This window comes from Vanacampus margaritifer, chromosome 17 (assembly GCF_051991255.1).
Source record: "Vanacampus margaritifer isolate UIUO_Vmar chromosome 17, RoL_Vmar_1.0, whole genome shotgun sequence".
NCBI lineage: Eukaryota > Metazoa > Chordata > Actinopteri > Syngnathiformes > Syngnathidae > Vanacampus > Vanacampus margaritifer.
In genome coordinates, this window is record NC_135448.1 from 17785269 (window position 1) to 17808129 (window position 22861).

The 22861-nt window shown below is 44.5% G+C and overlaps 2 protein-coding genes across 14 annotated transcripts in view; both read left to right on the plus strand.

Moving 5' to 3' along the window:
- The first annotated feature begins 8997 nt into the window (after positions 1-8997).
- On the plus strand, positions 8998-22826 carry rxrba (retinoid x receptor, beta a). Of its 9 annotated transcripts, none has more exons than XM_077548524.1 (13): positions 8998-9139; positions 9836-10010; positions 10732-10967; positions 11177-11327; positions 11560-11739; positions 12427-12447; positions 13116-13276; positions 13348-13477; positions 13917-14049; positions 15707-15742; positions 16453-16544; positions 16618-16723; positions 17620-22826. In XM_077548524.1, exons 2-13 carry the CDS (start codon positions 9995-9997, stop codon positions 17816-17818), a joined length of 1461 nt encoding a protein of 486 aa, XP_077404650.1. In that variant the 5' UTR covers positions 8998-9139; positions 9836-9994; the 3' UTR covers positions 17819-22826. The 9 variants fall into 9 exon arrangements, with proteins under 9 accessions (XP_077404650.1, XP_077404654.1, XP_077404653.1 ...); XM_077548528.1 differs by having other exon boundaries at positions 17671-22826; XM_077548525.1 differs by lacking the exon at positions 8998-9139 and adding an exon at positions 9193-9402.
- Positions 18571-22861, plus strand: part of col11a2 (collagen, type XI, alpha 2) — a 42876-nt gene continuing 38585 nt past the window's right edge. For 2 of the 5 annotated variants that reach the window (XM_077548517.1, XM_077548516.1), the window contains exon 1: positions 18574-18716. Coding sequence is in view for 2 of the 5 variants with exons in the window: in XM_077548514.1 (XP_077404640.1) it covers positions 18694-18716 (23 nt within the window). In the remaining 3 variants the exon portion in view is untranslated. Of the gene's footprint in view, positions 18717-22861 lie in introns of all 5 variants that reach the window. The other 3 variants (XM_077548514.1, XM_077548519.1, XM_077548515.1) reach the window with 2 other exon arrangements.

A 22861-nucleotide genomic window follows, 5' to 3' on the forward strand; every position in this document is an offset into this window, starting at 1 on the left:
ATGGGAATGAATTCATATAATTTAATGGAACAAATATGACACTTAAGGTTGTAATTCATCCCTTCATTTGTGAGCCACAAAATTATACCCGCTTCAAGTCTCCGGTGGCCAGAATCTTCTATCCCACCAGGCTAGCCACCAGCTAGCTTGCGAGCTAACGCTCATCCGAAACACCACCTCCTCGGGTGCTAGCTAGCTAACTCTATGTTGTAGACATAGAATGGGCTTAGTATAAGTAACTCGAAATTGCAGTCAGTTCTGTTATTGTTTTGGCCTCTAGAGAACCTGCCGCCTGACCGCCCACCACCAGGTTCTCCTGACCTCAAATGTTTTTTTTTTGAGAGACTTTGGGAAACATCTTCCCGGGAAGGACAGATGTCAGACGAGCTCCCAGACAGACTCACAGACATTGGTATCAATCAATAATCTTTGTTGTTGAGTAAAGTCTACTTCAAGTTCACACGTCCTGGAGGGGCGTCTGCAGCCGGCTGCTCATTTGGTCCGGGGGTCCGCGCTGACCCCCGAGCCGCCGTTGGGGATTGTCCTCATGCAAATCAGAGGGGCAACCAATTCATGGCCGCACAATTCGATTAGACATCTGCATATTGAGCATCTGCACCCCACAAAAATCTGCCAATACCTTGCTGGCCCCCCATTCTATGCACCCCCCCCCCCCCTACGAGGGCAGCGGCCCACGACCCCGGGGGGGCGGGAGGTGAGGGTGGGTGGCTCCCCGCTGTCCCTGCGCCCCCTCTCGCCCCCGCCTGACCCTGTCAGGCCCGGCGACAATACCTGACCCCGCCCCAGAGACGGGATGAGTGGAGTTCAAGGTAAACGGGGATTTTTGCATAACCGTCGACATGCATTCACTCAACACGCAACTTCCCTCCTTTTTTTTTCAAAACGTATGTATTGATTCATCTATCTGTTGTTCTTATTTTTTATTATAGAGAATGAACATTTTACATTACGTCAATGTAGTACATAAATGCATTAGCATAGTATAGGAGCTTGTTCAATAAGGTTTAATAAGAATAAATAATAAACTAATATGGTGGGAAGCTTGTTTTTATTACACACAGTGAAATTTTTCATGATATCATTTTTTTCATAGTTTTAATGACAGTACAGTTGCTGATTTTGTTTTTTCATCTAAAAAAATTAATATTATATTAGGGGGAAAAAAATCCAAATAATTTTTTCCCTTTCTGGAAAGTATTCTCTTATGTGCCAAAGGAATCTATAAAATAACAGTGGATATAAAAAGTCTACACACCCCTGTTGAAATGCGTTTTTGTGTGTGGTGAAAATAAAGTTTTTCCACCCTTAATTTAACTTTAACTAAAGTACTTACCATAACTTACCATATTTTTCGACTAATATTTTCAAAAGGGGAAGTAGAAATAAACGACTAAAAAATGATGTTTGCACAAGTGTGCACACCCTCTTATAACTGAGGATGTGGCGGTTAACCGATCACAATCAACCTGCTACACAGGAGTCAGTAAACACCACCGATAAACCCAAATAAAGTTAAATTATCTAATAGGCTTTTCCTGACATTTTTTTAAAACTTAATTTGCTTTTGTTAGTTACAGTGAAGGTCACAGTAAGTTAGTAAGTTAGTCAAATACAGTGTATACAATAGCTTATTTGGATAATAAAATAATTGCTTCTCGTTTTTAATGATACAAAAATGTACAGGTTTATGTAAATGTATCATTTGACTATTATTATTTTATTTTAATTATTTTTTTATTATAAATACAATATGAATTTTAATATAATTAATTTTAATTAATTCAAATTTTATTATTAACAATAAATCAATTATCAACTGTATTATTTTAATTTGATAAATGAAAACAAATTAATACATTTTCATGAATAAATTTTCTGACTTAAATAATGCAAAAAATATTCCAGGGTTCTTGACAACGCAACTCCTTGGTGGGCCATATGTGGACCGCACGCCACACTTTGCCTTCCCCTCCACTCCACCATGATGATACTTTGACGCAACAGGTGGCGGCTCGGTTCGAGCGGGACCATTGACATTCCCGGCGGCGTCCTCGCGTCCCGTCACGCGATGGGAGTTCACACAGAGATTCTCTGTGCTCTCCCCAGCCCCAGTGCACTGTGGGAGAGCCACCAAAAGGAGTTTTATGAGCTCCTGCGCTTCCTGCCAAGAGTCAGAGAGGCGAGGTTCAAAGTGACAGAGATGACACACGTGCGCTGAGCAGTACAGGGCAAAATGGCCGCCCCCTGAGATGGATAAAACCAGGTGAATTTTTCTGCTGAATTCATATTCCACAAATGGAATATGAATCAGAATACCATGTTTATGCTCGTGGGACATATAGAACATATTTTTGACTTGGGAAAATGTGAAAAGACGTCGTTTCTTGCCCTGGCTCCCCCCCAGAAAGTGGATTGAGCCATCAACAATTAGCGTTAATTTGATGTGCCGTGGAACCTGCGGCTGGCCGTTCTCCCATCAGGACGCATTTGTCGCGACAACACAATTTGTTCAAAGGCCTTTGTCCCGCTCGCCATGGCTGTGATCTGCGTCTCGGGGCGGGCGGACAAAAGGTGTCAAACGGAGCGTTGGACTTGGCCCGCTCCTAATCCTATTACTGCGGCCTCCGACGAGCAGGGATGCTGAGCCCGCTTCATCTCGGCAACGAGCTATTAAAGTCCAAAGGGGCCCTATGTGTGTGTTTACATATTGTGTGTGTGTGTGTGTGTGTGTGTAAGTGCGTTGTTATCCACGTTGTCATAACGTGTTATCCGCTGATGTGCTTCACCATCTCCTGCCTGTTTCGCTTGGCCACGGGGGCAGCTGGACATTTCAATTATTTCATTTGCCAGTGATGAGGCATTGTGATTTCCGAGGAATGTATTATAAGAGCTCTGCTAATTTCTCCCTCTTCCAACTTTTTTGGTCATTTACTGTTCATTGTGTGTCGTGCAAGCCCGCTGTGGACTGTTTTGAGTTTTTTTTCAGTGGCTATGACGTTCATTGGAGGAGAGTATTGGTCGCCCCATTTTTGTTGAGCGAAATGTAATATATGCCTCAGCTAACTAAAATGTGGTTCAGGTTGTCTGGCAAGAACCAGATGAATGAATTTGAGACATTATAAATGTAAAGTATCGCAGCGTTTAGTCACCTATTGATTCATTGGCGTATTGTTGCAGCTCAAAACGAGTGGAATGAAGCTGCCTTTTGTCTTCTTTGGGTATCACTTATGCGGCCAAAGTGCAGGCGGGGGCCACACAGGCACACAGACCCTCCGCCATGCCCTCAATAGTGGCGTGTATGCATGGCAGTCAATTGGCTGGCAAATGCGGCCTACGATCAGCCGCCGCCGGCTAATGCAGGGGAGCCTCGCAAAGCTCCGTTTTGGGGCCCCTTTCTCCTTGGGAACCCCCCCCCCCACACACACACACACACACACTCATTTTATCAGTTCAATGTTAACGTCCAGCGGCGTCCACTCCTCGGACGTCTGAAAGAAAAAAGGCTAGCGGGAGGGGGGGAAGGAAAAGCCTCTCTTCCCTCCTTCTTTTCTCACCCCAGCCTCCTCTTGTGTGCTGTCCAGCTGCCTGTGACCCTTGACCCGCTGACCCTTACTCCTGACCCCTGGACCCGTTCCCACGCCACGCCTTTTTGTGTCCTGTGCGCCATGGCAACACCTTGCTCACTGCTGCTGCCACGGTAACAGATGGACAGAGGCCTGGAAATAACTTCATTCAGAGCCTACACTTTTTTTTGGGGGGGGGCACCATGGACAATCTGCCCTAAGCCCCCCCAAACTCAGTATCCCACCCCCTCTGCACACACGCATGCACATACTTATACACACATGCACCCATCCACACTCCCCAAAGCCAGATTTGAACACCCCCTTATCACCTCGGACCAGCGGGGGCCCGTGTACTGAGGCCTGATGAAGCCATTAGGGCCGAGATCCTGGCGTCTTGGCACACCTGAGGTGGAAGGGAATCGCATAAGTTGCAAGCATTTACCTTCAAGTTACAAGTAAGTCACTGTGGCAAAAAAATTAATAAAAATCAAGCAAGTCAAGTCTTGAAGGACTCAATATGTTGCACATTGTTAAACCGGGAACACATACGTCCGATATGGTCATTCAAAAAAAAAAAAAATCACAAATCGATGCTTTTGTTCTGTCCCCACGGCATCTCTCATTTTTATGCATTATTGACCAATTTCAAGTGTTAAAAATAGTTTGAAAACAAATTCAAAGCTGCCTCTTTCTTTATTCTGTAGGAGCCGTGCATCAATATGTTGCCTCAAGATTGACTGTATGGAAGTTTTTTTAGACAACGAGTGAAAATAAATAGGTGACGATGATAATGAGAAGTTTGTGCCAAATATTTGTGCAATTATGACCACAACGTTGCTTTAATTGGACCAGGACATATTTTCCTAGATTTTGTTGAACTTTTTGGCTAATGCATTTGCATCCCACTAATAAAAGGGTGTGCATATATATGCAACCAGCTTATCACAATTGTTTATTTTTACTTAAGATTAAATTGTACAGATTATAATGATTTAAAGCTATTCATCTTTGTCTACAAAAACCTGGCATTTGAACAGGGGTGTGTAGACTTTTTATAACCACTGTAAATAGGCATGTTAAAAATAGCCATGTTCGGATCCCATTTCACACTGCTGCTATTTGCGTTCCAGCGTGTAGGAAAGCGCTAACTCCGTGCGTGTGCGGTTAATTATCTCAGTACTGTTATTATCCCTATTGTTTTCTCACATCCTATGATGAGAAGAAGCGGGGGCCTGGGTGGGGTGTGTGTGTGTGTGGGGGGGGGGGGGGGTGGTAGCTGTAAAGACACAGAGAAGAGCAACGGGGGGCTGTGTTTGCAAACCCAGAGACAAACGACAAACTGAATAGCACAGCCGAGGAGCTCAATAAGGTGGACGCCACGAAATGAAGTGCGACAATTTTGGTGCTAATCAGTAACTAACCTCTGAAACCTCCAAACGAGCCCCGAGAGGACAGTTTAAAGAGGGCCGGCGTCATTACGGCGGGCTTAATAGCCCCAAACGCTCCAGAGGAAGAGAAACACTTGTTTTTGGCAAAGCACTCGTCGTCACTGCTCACCATGCATACCACCACCCACACTCTCCATTCCAGCAGCATTTTGCTGTTATTGAAAAAAGTCTGACTTTATTGTCTTGCGTTTTGGGTTTCTCTCAAGTAAACTGGGTGAGGAGCAGGTGGGTGGGTGGGGGTCCTAATGTTTTTTCGGGAGGGAGCAGGGGCGGGGGGGGGGGGGTCATCGTGGCTGCCATGAGGCAAAATCACACAAGTAAAACCATTTAATCACATATGTGCATTTCATATCTTACATCTCTGCATGCATCTGCATCCTACTACTTTCCTGACCACCCAACCCTCCCCCCCCCCACCCCCCACCCCCATCCTCTCTGCCTCTCACCCACTTCATTGTACCAAAGGAGATTTTCTCCATTGAGGCCCAGTCTCTTAGGTAACCCCAGCGCTGCATGAAATGAGGAGAGGGAGCGAGCGAGCGAGGCAGAGACTGAAAGGGAGAAGCGAGAAAGAGAGCGGGAGAGGGCGGGGAAAACCGGGAGAAGGGCCACGGAATTGTAAAGGCGGCGGTGGGGGTGGGCGAGGGGAGACGATGGGGGGGCGTGGGGTCCGGACACAGAGGGTTGAAGAAGGAGAGGAAGAAGGACGCGGGACCAGAGGTGGAAGAGGCGGAGAAGGTGAAAGATGGAGGAGCGGGACCGGCGTGGTCAGGCTTCGGTGAGGAGCGAGCGAGCGAGCGAGCCACGAGGAGAGGATGGAGACACCAAAGCCTCTTGGAGGTAATTCCTCATCCCCCGTTTGCCCTTCTTGCGCTTTTTAGCACGGAGCATGTGCAGTTGTTTTCAAATGTGTGAACGGGAGCAGATTTGACGTGCAGGTTTGGCATCTGGAGATGACGCGGAAGATGAGCTCGGGCCTTTGACGTCCCAAAAAACTTGACGAGAAACTTTTCAAGTTGGTTGACGCTTAGTCGCGCTAGCACGGGAATCGAGAGAAGAAATCCCACGCGTTTTAGTGAGCTGTTGGGGGGCTCTGGGAGGGCTCCGGCATCCTTTGTGGCCATGCTGCTCTGCACCTCAATGGTGGGCACAGCACATGGGGGTCCCGTGAATAGGCCCGGCCTCACCAAAGACCGCATCGCTTGGATGAAGAGAAAGGAGAAAACGCCGAGCTGAGAAAGTGAACATGAGCTTTACTTTTTTTATATTTGCGCGTCAACACTACGCCCCCCCCCCCAACCCACCCCAAACCTCTCCATCCACACCCCCAACTTCCAGCCCCCTCCGCCTACCCACTTGCCCCGCACTGTCTTCACTTTGCACCGCCGCTCACGTGCTCATCCTGATGTGCTGAGTTATCATCGCGGGCTTTTGTTTTCATTGACGTGTTCTTTTGGAACCCGGCACGGCCTCCCCGCCCCCGGGTGGTGACCCCTCTCTTCATCACGGTGTCACCCACGCACACAACGAGTTGGGGCTCTTGCTTTCTGTCTTTTCTTCTCACTTTCTCCTGCTCCCCTCCTCTTCCTATGCAGCCGTATGCGCCGCTGACCTGCGGCCAACAGGCCAAAGGTCCTCATCAAAGGGACTATTCGGGACGAACCGTGCGGACCACCAGCCGCGAGCGAAATAATGAAGGGGGGGTCCGGAGCTGATTGTCCAAACGCAATTCTTGCGTCTGCCTTGATGAAACCAGGAGTTGTGGATGGACATCACGCCCCTGACCTCTCACCTTTCGACGAGGGATGCGTTGGGGGAAAAAGGAGACTACGGTCTCCAAACATGGCGGATGTTGAACTTAACAACAGGACAGCATTTGTTTAAAAAAAAAAGTGAGGAAGAAGACGACATCACATTAAAAAGCCAGTCATTAAAAGTGAGTTTTCACATGTCATGAGTTTTTATGTCTGATTTTGTTGGGCGGCTTGTTCCAAAGTCGAGAATCTGTGTGAGGATGCGGGGCTGTCCCTTTGCGGAAGCAGCTCGAAGGCATCCGCTTTGCTCACATTTTGGACCGTTTGCGCTCAATTGGCGCCGGAAGTGTCGTCGTGGGCGTTTGCTCTCCGTGTGCGCGTTCGTTAATTTGCCTGTGTGTGCGTTTTTCCCTCACAGGGATGAAAAAGGAGGCAAAGATCGAGGAAGAGGAGGGAACATTTTGGAGGGAAAACGAGTACCTCCGAAACACGCTCGGCCGGTTCGTAAGCAACGGGTGAGATTTATAGACGGGAGCTGCAGGAAGTGACAAGTCAGTGTGGGAAATATGTATAGAGAAAGAGCGGGGCACGGGGGCGGTGTGGTGGTGCTGGTGGGGGTTGGTGAAGGCGCGGGGGGGGATCAAGAGCGAGAGAGCATTAATATGCTAATGGCCGGGGTGAATGCACAACAGGCCCACTGACCAGGCTAATCACTAGTGGACACACACTGCAGCTAATCCCTCACGCAGCACTCACACTCACGTACTCAAACACACACACATGCATACACGCTAACATCTAGTCTGTCATACTGGAGGAATAGTCGGGCATTAAAAAAAAATAATAAAAAATCTCCAGTCAGATAAGAAAAATCTGATTTCATTAATTAAAACTATGAAATTATGAAGCTACATTATATTTATATTTCTTGTCTGTCTATCGATCTGAAGAATTAACTTGCTTAATGTTTTTGTGGTTGACTCCACAAAATGGTAATGTTTTGACCAAATAAAAACAGTTTCATCTTTTACGAACTGTGTTGTCTTTCATTAATGTTCCATCATATTTTCCGGTATAACAATAAACGCAAACTTTATTGTGCTTTCTCTGCTACATTTTTAGTTTGACTGCTGCCAAACAGCGCTAATGCTAATCTATTGGAGACACTCCTGACAAGTTCCAATACATGTTTCAGCAGCATGAGAGGGTCAAAATATTAGGAACAGCACTCAGTTTGGTATGACATTATTACATTTGTAAAATCATATATATATATATATATATATATATATATATATATATCAGACACAAAAATACACAGGCAGGCGAAAAGTAAATTGATTTTTTTGCCGCTTTGGCACTAAAATATCGATAGAGCCATGTAAACCTTAAACTTTCAATAAATAAAGTGCAGAAATTTATTCATAAATGAGAATAATAAATATGAGAGGATTCATTTTGGAGTTGACTCAGATTTGAGACACACTTTTGGTTAAGGGCAATCAACAACTGATGTAATGCCACAAAATAAACATGCTTTCACCTATTATATACAAATATTGAATGTAAATATGCTTCATTGATTACATTTCAAACATCGCAGAATTTCTCTCCACCTTCTGAGTCTCCTCCTCCATCGATCCTTTCCTCTGTTTGTCGATAAAATCGCTCAAAGCTCTCCGGTGGCCTAAAGTAACCTCTGCGGCAACTTAAGTTCACTTGTTTTGACCTCTTCACCTCTCCGGTCAGCGACATGAGTCAGCATGACAACACACACGCATGCTCACAAGTCAGGTGCAGGGAGACAACAGCCAACAGTAGAGTTGAGGCTGCATACAGACCCACACAAAGATTTTTTTATTTTATTAAAAAAAAAAATTGTGCTCGTAATGTGGGTGATCGGCTCCGATTACATCTATACACTTGCTCTGTATAATACTTGTTGGTGTATGGGTAACAGTATTACACTTTAATATTAATACTGATACATAGTATCAGTACTTGCCCATCCCTGGTCATTATTGAAGGCTAGAACGAATTAATGGCAGTTCCATTCATCTCAGTGAGAAAAGAGGATTTGAGATGTGTTTTAAGTTACGAGCTGAGGTCACAGAACGAAATGAAACCACTGTTATTAGGATTGGGAACCTGCAGCCAGCAGCGCAATTGAGGCTCCAGCACCGCCGTCACCATGTTTTCATCCTGGCGGGGGGAGGGTGGACTGTCTTCGGGCCAAAGTGTATGCGTGTGTGCGCTGTGGTGGCGGTGAGCCGGGGTGGGGGGGGGGCAGACAGACACTCGGGGCCTAGTCAGCAACATCGATTCATGCGAGGAAGCTACGCCGCTAAACGTCAGTAATCCGCATTTATTTTGCCCAATTTGCGACATTCGCCCTCCCTGATGTTTGGGACGCAAACACTTGAGCTTCCGAGTTAGCTTCTTAGCTAAATCGGCTACACGTTAGCACCTGGCTAGCACAGCTAGCATGGGTTAGCACCTCGCTAGCTATGCCAACTTTGGACGGCAAACGCGCATTTTTTGGGGAATTATGGCGTCACATACAAGACCGTGCACATTTTATCTGTGTTTTCTGCCCACCGTTTATAAGGAAAGGTTTGTACAGGCAGAAGGTAAAGACGTTCGAAGTGCGAGCTAATGTGGAAGCTATGTGAACGTTAGCTCCAACTAAACATAGTAAATACATGTTTGCTGTATTATTAGTATTATTTATGGCTGCCAAAACAAACACTGCAAATCATAGCGAGACGCCTAAAAGCGTTTCCTGCATAATTAATGTGGCTTTAGCATATTTTGGTTCCCTGCATTAGACAAGCTGGCATCTGCCGAACAGCTGTCTTGTTTTCGTAATGTTTATTTCAAAAGACAACAAATTCAGCAAATTCACACTACTAGTGTCTTGGACGTGAACACTGACTACACCGCTGCGCTTGAAATACGCTCATTGCTGTTTTACTTCATTTATTTTCTGCTGTAGCTTCCCTTTGACAGCTAATACATTTTCGCTTTGCACGTGTTGGCATTTCAGAGCCGTTTTTGGTCCCCCCCACCTAAAGCAGCTCCGGCCCGGGCCGCAGTCCGCGGTCTCGTGTTTGACAGGGGGCTGCAAAAGACGCGAGGCTCGACGGTGTGCAGCGACCAGTGATTCCCGGGGAACCCCCCCCCCGCCGCCGAAGACGGCAGCACCATGGGAGACAGTCGAGGTGAGAGTCAAAGCATGGTCAGTCGCAACAAAAGTGCCCTGCACCCCTTGTAGAAACGGACTCCCCTTTTATTCCTCCCACTCAAGGTCCAATAATGTTTTTGGATGCAATCAAGGCTTGTCAAAATGCTGTCTAAAATAAAGGAAAAAAGTAATGTTTATGCACTATTGTCTTGTTTGACAAATCCAAGGCTGCCTTGATGTTGAAGCGATGTCTAATGGATGCTGGTTAACGTCTTAGCATGTCACAGCAAACTCCCAATCATCATCCAAGTATTCTCCCTAGTGGTTATGGGCAGGGTGGCTAGCAGGTGGAAATAAGAAAGCTCTGAGTTGTTTTATTCTTGTTTTGTAATAAATAATTGTATTTATTTATTGCTAGTTTGTTAAAAAATATATGGGGAGAGGATAGTCGGCTCATCTAAGATCCCAATGATGACAAGCACCACAGAAAATGGATAGTTTGTAGTTTATTGGTCCTCCTTTGGGAGTCTTGTGTACTAAATTAGCAGTACATTCTGCCATCTAGTGGACAAACATGTATTTGTTCTCCCCACCACTATACGTCGCTGGCATAGAATCCAACAAAGATACTACTTATCTGTATTTAAAAAAAAAGTGAAATTGGATATTTCACACCTGATGGTCTCTTTTGTCACACTAAGGTGCTGTCTGATTGTTTGAGAATCTCTGATTTACACAACTAAAATGCTTGTCACCAGATTCACGGAGTCCGGACAGTTCGTCTGTGTCCTCCCCGCCATCAGGCCAGCGCTCGCCACCTCTGGTACCCTCCGCGGCGGCCTCCATGACCTCCCTGCCTCCCATCTCCACCGCCGGCGTCAGCAGCCCCATCAGTAGCATCGGTTCCCCTTTTTCGGTCATCAGCTCCTCGCTGGGCTCCCCCTGCCTGCCAGGAACGCCGTCGGTCGGCTACGGTCCCATCAGCAGTCCGCAGGTAAGATCGTGTCGCCAGGATTAAATATCTCTGATCAAGTTTGGTTTTGAGACTTCAGTATTTTTTAATTAATTTTTTACCTAGTCAAAATTTTCTGGTCTATTGGGGGATGATTTAAAATAAAGTGACATACTCCTCGTTTCACTGCTTACTTTCCTAGATTTATTTATTTTTTAGCTTTTAGTCATCTTCTGCTTTACTTCATTTAGATCAACTCCACAGTCTCCATGTCAGGACTTCACACGGTGAGCAGCTCAGATGACGTCAAACCTCCGATCGGTCTGAAGCTGTCGGCGCACAGCCCGGGCCCGATGCTTTCCCAGAAACGCCTTTGTTCCATCTGCGGCGACCGATCCTCTGGTGACCACTGCTTATACTCTGTCTTCCTCTCGTCACCAAAAAAACGTGTCGATTTGTAACCTTGGAACAGGCTGTGACGTTCTGTCAATGGAAATGTGCTAAATCTGTCAGTAATTAGTTATGTGTTTTTGTAAAACACCTCATTGTGAAGAGTTTTTTTTTTATTTTCTGGGGAAAAAAACAATGATGTTGAAGAAGCTGGCAAATCTGACTTTTTTTTTTGTTTTGTTAGGAAAGCACTATGGCGTGTACAGCTGCGAGGGCTGCAAAGGCTTTTTCAAGCGGACGGTGCGCAAAGACCTGACCTACACCTGTCGGGACACCAAGGACTGCATGGTCGACAAGAGGCAGAGGAACCGCTGCCAATACTGCCGCTACCAGAAGTGCCTGGCCATGGGCATGAAGAGAGAAGGTAAGCCGGGACCCAAGGCGGTTGCGACTGATGTGACTTAGGAACGACTTAGCCCAGTTGATAATGACTTGAGTTAGAAGTGGAAAAAAAACGGAGCAACTTGCGGTTGTGTTTTCCCACATAGCATAAATCTCGTGTCACTTATTTCATGAATTTTTGTTTTAATGCAATAAGTTAGCCCTCAGTACGGGTCCCATTAAGAGGGGCTGAAAAATAGAAACATGATTTATTTGCATTTTTTTGTCCCTCTCAATATTGCGGTTGCGATTTAACATGCAAATATTTTTTTTTGCAAGCGTGGCCACAAACAAATTCTACTCCTATGTCAAGTCACCATCGTAAATTAAACTTCAAGACTTAAATCTCTACTCAATGAGATTTTGAGTCCCAAATTCATTAGCAGATGGCGTTTTCTCAGTCGCCATGGCAACGCTTCACGGATTCTCCCAATTTGAGCCGAGTCAGAGGCATGAAAGAAACCCCACGTCCACTTTCACTCTCAAACTCGACCTAACTAGCGTGTGTGTTGTAAATGATTGAGTTTGGGCTGCCGGGGGGATCAAGCAGCGGTGGTAGAGGGGGGACATGGGGGTGGCTCAGCTTTGCAAACACTAACCCCCTTTCCCCCCCCCCCCTCTCCTCCTCTTTTTGTTTCCTCTCGTCCTCCCTCTCCCTCCCCCTCTGCAGTGGCTAAGATGAGCGACAGATGTAAGGACAAGAGGGCGGGGGGGTGGCCGGGTGCGTGCTTGCGTGGGATGGATTGAGCGAGCGAGACTACGGGGATGGTTTCCTTTTCTTAAAATTTTTTTTGGGGGGGGGGTGCAGTAGTCTCCTGCATATTCAGGATTCATTTTACAACACACAATCACCAATTAACCTTTTTTTTTTTAACCTATCCGCCATTATTCACTCAAATAATCAAGTATTTGCTTTTTTTTTATAATGCCCTAAAATGCCACAAGATGGCGCCAAACCTCAGATGACCCGATTTAAGAGCTTTTTGAGATACCAGGTGTTACATTTTTATTTATTTATTTTTTGCCTTTACTTGTGAGAATTTTTTTTAGATAGATGCATTAAATGGAGGCACACCAATTTGTTCACCAATATTGTAACTCAGTTGAAGTTAACTCCCAACTCAAACATAAAACAAAGAAATTATATTACGTGAACATAAACTGGAGCAATGTAGACAGATAATCAATACTCACAGTAGAGTCAATTAGTTGTGAAACTCTTCTTCGTTTGCGTCCTTTCGGCGGTTTTATACTGCCCCCTGGTGGCCAAGGCCTGCACACCAAAAGGAACATAAGGGTTTTAACACTTATAAAATGTCTTCGTTCAACCACCCACCCCCCGTTCCTCCCGTTCCTCAGCCGTCCAAGAGGAGCGCCAGAGGAACAAGGAGCGCGAGGGCGAGGTGGAGTCCACCAGCGTGGTCAACGAGGAGATGCCAGTGGAGAAGATTTTGGAGGCAGAGATGGCCGTGGAGCAGAAGACGGAGCTTCACGCCGACGGAAGCTCCGGAGGAAGCTCCGTGAGTAGACCAACCCGAATGATGGCGTCGTTCGGCGTGGTCACATGTTCCTTACCGCTCCGCTCCCTCAGCCCAACGACCCCGTCACCAACATCTGCCAGGCGGCGGACAAGCAGCTCTTCACGCTGGTGGAGTGGGCCAAGAGGATCCCGCACTTTTCTGAGCTGGCCCTCGACGATCAGGTTATCTTGCTACGCGCAGGTGGGTTTCATCACCCAGATCTCTAACTCTTTGACTGCCAAAAACGTTAAATAACGTTTAGTAAAACCCTATGGAGGAGTGCCAAAGACGTTAAAAGATGTTTTTTTCAAAACAGAGGTGAAACTAACCATTTTCTCTTGTTGATTACTGAAAAACGGAATAAGGTAGAAACAAACTTTTTTTTCTGATGAAAGATGAGAGTCCAATCTTTCATTTGGTAGTATGTGTGTTTCCATAGTCCAAACACATAATTTTCTGTGGACCTTGAAAGATCAGTCAAAAATGCTTAAATTGGCTGGCACCCACGGCATCCCTTTTCTGAAAACGTCTGGCAGTCAAAGAGCTACCGAAGGTTACGGTTCGAAGATGCAATAAAATTGCCACGACACACATTGATAAATGTGATGAATCGTTCAGACTTTAAACATCCTGTGGCCAGGTTGGAATGAGCTACTGATCGCCTCCTTCTCCCACCGCTCCATCTCGGTGAAGGACGGAATCTTGCTGGCCACCGGCCTCCACGTGCACCGGAGCAGCGCTCACAGCGCCGGCGTCGGAGCCATCTTTGACAGGTAGCCATCACATTTTTGACGACGAGTGCCGAAAAACTCACGTATTTTTTGTGCTAAGGCCAGAAAAGTCAAGGAAGTCTGTTGGAGTGATGTATTTTAACTGTTGATCTTTGTATGTCGGGTGGGCGGAGCTAAATTAAACTCTGGATGTGAGCGAAAGTTAACCTTCGTGGCATGTGGTATGTTTTCGCTAATGCTCCGCGGCTGTTAAAAAGCTCAAGCTAACAAACGCCAAGGGAAAGGGCTCGGTCTCTTTTCTCGTTACCAACATTTTCCCAAGACTCCCATTTGGGCCAGTTTGAGTCCCCAGAGTATCTCGCAGGTAGATCCGGCCCTGAAGCTTCCCATCCGCTTTGAAAGCCGACACGCGCATTCGACTCTTGACGGCTTCACGCTGCACATCCCGCGGCGCTGTCACATATCTGGGTCACATGACTTGTCGAGGAGGGTGACTGGCTGCACCTGCTGTGTTCCTTTGGCTGCTGCTGCTGCTGCTGCTGCTGCTGCTTCCTTCCGTTCTGGCTTCGGTGTTGCGTCCATGCTGGGATGCTGGTGACTAATACGTATTCTGCACACACAACTCCATAGTGAGGCACTTTGGCCACTCGGAGTAGTCAAGGAATGGCTGCCTGATGGTTACTAACGTCATCAATTTCTCTTGGTCAGAAAGGCTGGCTGGTTTCCCTTCTTAATAATTAGTTGACTGAAAATCCACTGCGCAGATTCTTGCCTATCCAATCACAATGTGTCGCTTCTCTGTTAATTACACAGTCCCTTTTTGTCTGTTTTCCCAAACAAACTCCAAAACAAATGGCTGAGATTTTAGTGGGAGTGGCCTAAAGAATTGAATATAAAAATGGACAAACGTCTGCCATTGTTCAAGTGCAAATGTTGACTTTGTATGCTTCTATTTTTTAACATCTAGAGCAGGGGTTCTCAAAGTTTTTGGGTCCAGGGACACCAATGGGGGAAATATTTGACCAAACACCCCTTAAAAATACAAAAAGTTAATTAAACATAACGACCATAGGAATGAAGAAATTGCATGTCTCGGGGGATATCAAATTCACAAATTTTTTGAGGAAACAAATATGTAATGTTAAATAAACATGGTTTGTTGCTTACAGGAATAATGTGGGATTTGTCCAAGATAAAATCACAATATTATGCTATTAAAGTCAGAGTTTACCGAGGGGAAGAAGTTCATCTTTGTAAACAAGTGAATTATAAAATACAGATTCATTCTATTACAATTGAAGATTTAGGGGGGGAAAAAAAGTTCTGTTCTTTTAATGAATACGCCTTTTTTTCTGAAATAATAGGGCACCTGTTCATTAAAAAAAACTTTTCATGCAGGGTTGTCAGATTTATGTGATCTTAGCCTTATTTATTTATTTATTTATTTATTTTTTAGCACATCAACGTATTTATTTTGTGGACACCGAAGCTACAGGTGTGCACGGAGCCCAGTTTGAGAATCTCTGGTCTAGTGTAAAAGCCACAAAAAAATCAAATGTGCATGGTGCATCCACTAAACTTTTCAATATGTCTTAGACTTTAATAAGAGCACCGGGTGAATTCCCCAAACGCAGACAAGTGTACTGGCGATGTTACTGTGTAATAACACTGTAATAACACATTGTGATTGCATACACAGGGCGCACAATGCTGAGGTTGGGGCCATATTTGACAGGTAATTACGCCACGACACAAACACTTTCCTTGAACCCCTCCTTCTGCAGAAAGAAAAATCACAAGCCACGAGACTGATCATAAACATAAATATGTGTGCTGTGCTTTTTGTGTGCTAAAAGCTCTTGTCATCGTCTTCGGCTTAATTGATTATTTATTTATTTTTTTGTAGCTTTGGCACACAAAGGTACACTCGTGCCAGATATCTGTCCCAGGCTATGCCGGGAACACGAGAGTTATGTTGTAGGCATGTGGTGGGGGGGGGGGGGGGGTCGGTGTGTTTACGAGGTGAAGTCACACACGTGACATAAAGAGTGATGTCAGACGCTGGAGTGAAGTTGGTCGTGTGAGCGTCTGGGAGTGAGCTGAGGCCCACAGCAGTTCCTCGCGAGTTTTTTTTTTTTCCTTTCTTAAATGTGAATTGGCGCTCTCCTTGCCTACACGCAAAGGAGTTACAGTGCCTTAATTGCTTATATATGCATGACTGATTTGTTTCTTGCCCAATCAAATGTAAGCTTGTTGTCACTCAGCGCTAATGTAAACCTGCTGTATGCACTTTTCATCACGCATCAGGGACGTTTTCAACAGACGTGTCCGGCCTTCCGTGCGGCATCCATAACGCTATCACTACTGGCTTTAATGGGCAGTGATGAGAAAATCTGCTCTTCTGACCATCTTCCTTCCACTCTTCTTCCTCCTCCTCCCCGGCAGGGTTTTGACGGAGCTGGTGAGCAAAATGAGAGACATGCAGATGGACAAGACCGAGCTGGGCTGCCTGCGCGCCATCATCCTCTTCAATCCAGGTACGCGGAAGCAAACGCCACCACCCGCCGTCCACGTCGGTGTATTTCTCAAATGGTCTCGTCTCGACCGAAGATGCCAAGGGTTTGTCCAACCCCAGCGAGGTGGAGCTGCTGAGGGAACGGGTGTACGCGTCCCTGGAGACGTACTGCAAGCAGAAGTACCCGGACCAGCAGGGCAGGTATGCGCCACTGTGACACCAAGGTGCCGTGTGATTGGCAGTAGTGCTGTCAATAACGAATATTTTTAGCATCAATTAAATTGACTAATTGGATTAATTTTAATTTTGCATTAGTGTGTTACAAAAGCATTTTCCCCCCTGATTACGTTTAGTAATCAGTGATAGGTGTTTTTTTTTGTACTTTGTATTCGTATATTAATTAAAAAGAAGGGGGTATTGACGTATTATGTCAAAGTTTAAACATTTTTATTAAACACAGAAGATACTCAAGTCTTCTTTCATGAAAGACTACAGAAATCCGTAAACAATTACTGTTGATATGCTGAAATCAGAGGATTTGAACAATTTTGATTAAAAAAAATGGCTCCAAACACTTTTTCGATTATTAACTCATTCACTCGCAGCCATTTTCACTGAAGCAACCCCCTTCGCTCCCAGCTGTTTTACTGGATTTTGACTGATTTTTCAAGGCCCACAGAATATTCTGTTCTATTGCTATAAAAACATGGAACCTACCAAAAGAACGATTAGAGTCTCTTCTTTCAGCAGGAATGAAAAGCGTATTTCTATCTGTTTCCGTTTTCTAGCAATTGGCATTGGAATATAGCTAAGTTTCATCATTATTCACAAATCTGTTTAAAACAATTGGGGAAAAGAGTTTTTTTGCAACATGGTTGATCTCTTGTACTCTGCTGCCACCTGCTGGCTGTTTTTGTAATAACTACCATTCTCCAAGCTGCATCAAAGCCTTCTGTATGTAGCGTAAAAAGAAAGAAAGTATAAACCCGTCTTTGGGAGCATGCTAATAATTGAAATGGAACATATTCATACGTTGTTGTGAGCAAATGGGCTCAAGAAGTTGTAATTTGATAATCTGCTCGATTTAATTTCGACAGCTCTAATTGGCAGAAGTCGAGGGATCCAGTCACGTACGCTTCCGCCCTTAGGTTTGCCAAGCTCCTCCTGCGTCTGCCGGCGCTGCGCTCCATCGGCCTGAAGTGCCTGGAGCACCTGTTCTTCTTCAAGCTGATTGGCGACACGCCCATCGACACCTTCCTCATGGAGATGCTGGAGGCCCCTCACCAGCTCACCTAGACCAGCCGGCCGCCGCCGCCGCCGCCGCCGCCGCCGCTCAGGAGGCCGCATTGCACACCGGGATTATCGGGCGGGCTCGTCAAGCCCTCACGCTTGTTACACACACACACACACACATACACACACAGATCTAACTTGCAGAGGTGACACGGTTTTAACAATACACCCATATCACCGTCTTTCTTGTATTCAGTGTTTCACCTTTTCACATAACACATATACAGATGACTATGCACATACATGTACATATATATATATATATATATATATATATATATATATATACATGTATGAGTGATAAAAAGTCCTGATCATCAGTTAGCCTTCATCTCAGAGCGCCTCTGTATCTTAGATCCGCTGGGTTCATTGATGGTTTTTAAGCTTCCAATCAGGTGCGTAGCATTTCAATCAACTCCGCCCTCACACCAGCGTGTCTCCTTATCCTAAAATGTATGATAACTTTGCTTTTGTTTTTCCGTGATCATGCTGAAACTTGTTTTTTTTTGGTTTCTATCTTGAAGTACTGTAACTCATGAAATGAGAGCTTCCCCCCCCCCCAAGGCATTGAAATCCAGGAAGGGTCTGGGAGCACTTTGAATGACTAACGTTGTCCTTCCATCCCTGATGTGCGCACAGTGGGCTTTGTAAGACAAAAAAGAAAGACTTGAATTTATCGTTTTGTTGCTTTGTTTTCATGTGATCCTTTGTTTCTTGTCTATTCTGGCAGTCGCTTGGCAGTTTGACGAGCTTGAGGGAAGTTGAGAGCTTCACGCCAGGCGGGGTCGGTTTCTCTTTTTATTGCCCGGACGTCGTCCCACGCCGGCGGTCATTTTTGCACTTTTTGTGAGTCGTACCCGTGCGAGCGTTTCCTCCCAATGGCCGCCGTCTCCGAGACAAGGTACTTGGTGTTGGCTTTCTCTCTCGCCCTGGCCCCGCCGCATCGGGTTTGAACGGGTAACCCGATTCCCGTTGGTTAGGCCCGCCGGGCTCGATGTGATGCTGAGCAATGACAAAATAGTTTGGGTTGCGGTGAAATGAGCTCGGCGCACCTAATAGTGGCCCAAAACATGGAAGCGTGAGAAGAAATCCGTAGGGATGATTGGACGCTGTAATATCGCAATATTCTATGCCACGCCCCTCCCCCTCCCCGATTGATGACATCACTGGTTAAGCAAAGGAACCAGCGTTGCCGTCACAGAATTTGAATGAATTCTGTGATTGACTACCTGACAACTTTTCTACATTAGTGTGTAAATATTAAGACTTGAAAATCACAAGTGATCATCCTGCTTCTCCAACAAACATTTAAAACGTTTTTTTTGTAATTTTTTGTCCCCTCCCCACCTGCAGCCTTTGCACCCGCGTCCTTGATTGGCACTTGACTTTTAACTGTGATTTGTAAGCATGCACAGCTCCAAACGTGACCAGCAGAGATGAACAATATTGCTATGGATTAATGATTATGAGCATTTCTCTAGTTACAATTTCTTTTTTTTTCTTTTCTTTTTTTAAGTAGCGGCTCAATGGACATGGAATGGGTGCTAAATATCTAACACAGTCTTGCACATTCACACCAATGCAATCAATGCAACAGTATTCAAATGACACGGGCGAGACGGTCGGTGGAAGCAAACGACGGATTAGTATTAGCGAGTCGGAATGCGTCCTCTCAAAGAGGGCTTTTGCGCTTGTGTGACTCGGAGGCGCCCGCCGTCACATGACCTGTGAGACAGGTGCTCCTTTTTTCAGTGTTAGGCTTTCCTCTTCTAGCGTGCGAGTTGCGGGGATGAAGCCGTTGAGTTTTTGCGTTGAGTTCAGGGGTGGGCAAACTATGGCCCACTGCGTTCTTTAACTCTTTGACTGCCAAAAACGTTAAATAACGTTTAGTAAAATCCTATGGAGGAGTGCCAAAGACGTTAAAAGACGTTTGTTTCAAAACAGAGGTGAAACTAAGCATTTTCTATTGTGGATTACTGAAAAACGGAATAAGGTAGAAACAAACTTTTTTTTTCTGATGAAAGATGAGAGTCCAATCTTTTTTTGGTAGTATGTGTGTTTCCATAGTCCAAACACATAATTTTCTATGGACCTTGAAAGATCAGTCAAAATGCTTAAAATCGGCTGGCACCCACGGCATCCCTTTTCTGAAAACGTCTGGCAGTCAAAGAGTTAATTTGACCCGCTGCGCATATTCGTTCATTAAAATGTATTTTTATTAGTTGATCTCATTCGCTAATTTTTCGAAGTCAGATTATTAATTTTGTTGCTTAGAAATTATAATGACATTAGTAAAATTAACTTCAATTATTTTTATTAAAATAAACAATTTGCTGCAATCATTTCAACGTCCTTTTCCATACATTTTATGGAAATATAATTTTTAAAATTCTCATTAAATCATTGGTATTTTGATTTATTGTAAATACATTTTATAATTGTATTATTAAAATATACTATTTTATGTACACTTTTTGTTTACCTATATATTTTTTTATACTTCATTGCCCTTCTGTCCAATTTGAAAAAATGTGACCCTTGAGCACAAAAGTTTGCCCACCCCTAGTTAAGAGGATGATTTTTTTTTTTTTTGTAAATGCTCTTTTTAGAAGCAAATCCCCATTTTTTTTTTAACACGGCGAGTCGGATACTCGCTTGTACGAGCCGTCTCATTTTTGGGGTGATTGACAGCTCACTGTGTTTGCCCTCCAGTCGCTTCCTCGGCAGGACGCCGACGCCAGCCGCTGTCGGCCAAGTTAATGATAATTATGATATGACAAAACATATGCAACGCGGACTTTTAATAAAAGGTGCAAAAGATGAATTGAGCCACTGAGAAATAGTCTGCTAAATCAATTTGTTTGCAGTAAAACAGCAATGATTGAATAATTTAGTGTTTTTACAGAAATGGGGGGGGGGGTCTTCCGTTTTGTAGGTCGAATCTGGTCAGAATAGATAGAAAAGAACCAAAATGGACTTAGAGGAAAAATGTGTGCATTACTCAGGGATGTGATTTTTCCGCTAATTCGCGGAATTCCGCTTTTTTTTATCTCCAAAAATAAAAATTTAAAATTTCCGTTTTTATTTTTTTTAGTAGTTCATTGTGTATGCACATGACTCCGACAGATAACATCTTCTGCTATAACAAAGACATTTTTGGTATGCTCTAATATGAGTTACTTTTCATTTGGTCATGATACAATTATCTGTTCATGAAATTTGAACTCTTCAACATTATTTATGTGTTAACTTAGTAATCACATTAGATATGATGATATTCTCAGTGATAGTTTTTAAAGCAAAGGCAGTCCAATGTTTTTGAATGTGACTGATTTTGAGTTGACTAAAACTGCCATTTTATATGGGATAATTTATGTTGTTGTTTTGTCTATTTCTTTGTCATGTGAGTGCATTGAAAGTACTTAAAAACACGGAAAACCCATGAGCTCCGGGGGGCCGGCGGCCCCCAGACCCCCGGCTAAATTTTCAGATAATTTCGCTTTGGTCAAATCACATCCCTGATTACTGGTCTCATTCCAAAGATATTTCGTTTCAATCAACATCATTTGACAAATGAATTACCCTCGTGTGTCAAAATTGCAACGGAACCTTGAGTTAGACTTGTAGACATATCTGGGCTTTGCTTAAAAATGACCAAAATGAAGTTATAGCCCGTTCTCAGTGGCTCAATTGTGGTATTGGAGTGCAATCTGTTTCATGCCCGAATCCACTGCACGTACTGACGCTTCTCCCGCTGCGTTGAGGGGGCGTTTACGTTCTTACCGATTGTGCCCTCTGCTGCTTCTTAAGTGAATCAGTGAACCTTCCGATTGAGCGAGTGCATACGGATGAGGCGGTTTATCAGCGCACTCGTATGTCGTTTTTGTTGTAAAAGGATGTGAAGCTTTCTGGGGGCGTCCCCCGTCATGTGCTTACTTTATGACTGCAGGGGTTCTCAAACTTTTTTGGGTCCAAGGACTCCTTACAGTATCTCATCTATAAGGGGATAAATTGCAAAAAAAAAAAAAAATGGCAACTAGTTGTTGGAGGGATGCCTGGCTGCCATTTAGCAAGGCACCATCCCATCGTTCCCAGCACAAGAGGCGGAAGTTGAATTTTGCTTTGAGTAATTATATTCAGTAAACAGCGGTGCCTTGAGATCAGAGTTTAATTCATCGCATGGCCACACTTGTATCTTAGACGCATCTTTCCCCATTGAAATGAATGGAAATGCAATTAATGCGAAATTCACTAGAAAAATTGCACTCAACATACCATTTTGTTTTACCATTTGTTATGTACTTTCTTTAAAAGTATTTTGTAGACCCCAAGCTACAAGTCACAGCTCCCTGTTTGAGAACTCCTGCACCAAGTTTGTCATGGGCGAGCGCATATTTTGTTACATTTGGAGATGCTGTTTGAGAGGAAGTGTGCGTTTAAAAAAAAAAGAAAAAGAAAAAAAACGCTATGACTGGCATGTATGTCACAGGCAGATGACGTCCGGATTTGCACTTGGGTCTCGTGGTCGACTCGGGAGGGTTGTGTCGCTCTGTTTTAGGAGGTCATGGTTATGATGGAGGGCATTTTGAAGGTCAACTAAAGGAGGAAACTGGGAAAAAAAAAAAACTCATTTCCCCTGTAGAGCTAGAATCATCATTAATTGATGATTAATGAATTTTTTTAGCAATTTTCTTTGCGAAAAGAAAATTCACACTTTGTGTTATTTCCGGTCTCCCCGCCCTGTGCTTCCAGCCTTTTGTTTATTACAAAGTATTCAACAAATGTCCAATCTGAATGGAACCTGTCCCTCTTGTTTTACATCTGTTCTTCGTCCTGTTTGTATCTTACTCCGTCGTACACGTGGAGCCCCGTGACTATTGTGTGCTCTGGAGATTTGAAGGAAGAAAAATATGAAAAATGGTTTGTTTTCCCCCCCGCCAGTCATTAATTTTGACTCTTGTTTCTGTTTGTTGTATTATGTCTGAGTAAAGCTTTTAATACTGTACACAAACTGCTTTTCATTGCATTCTTTCTCCCTGGTCCACA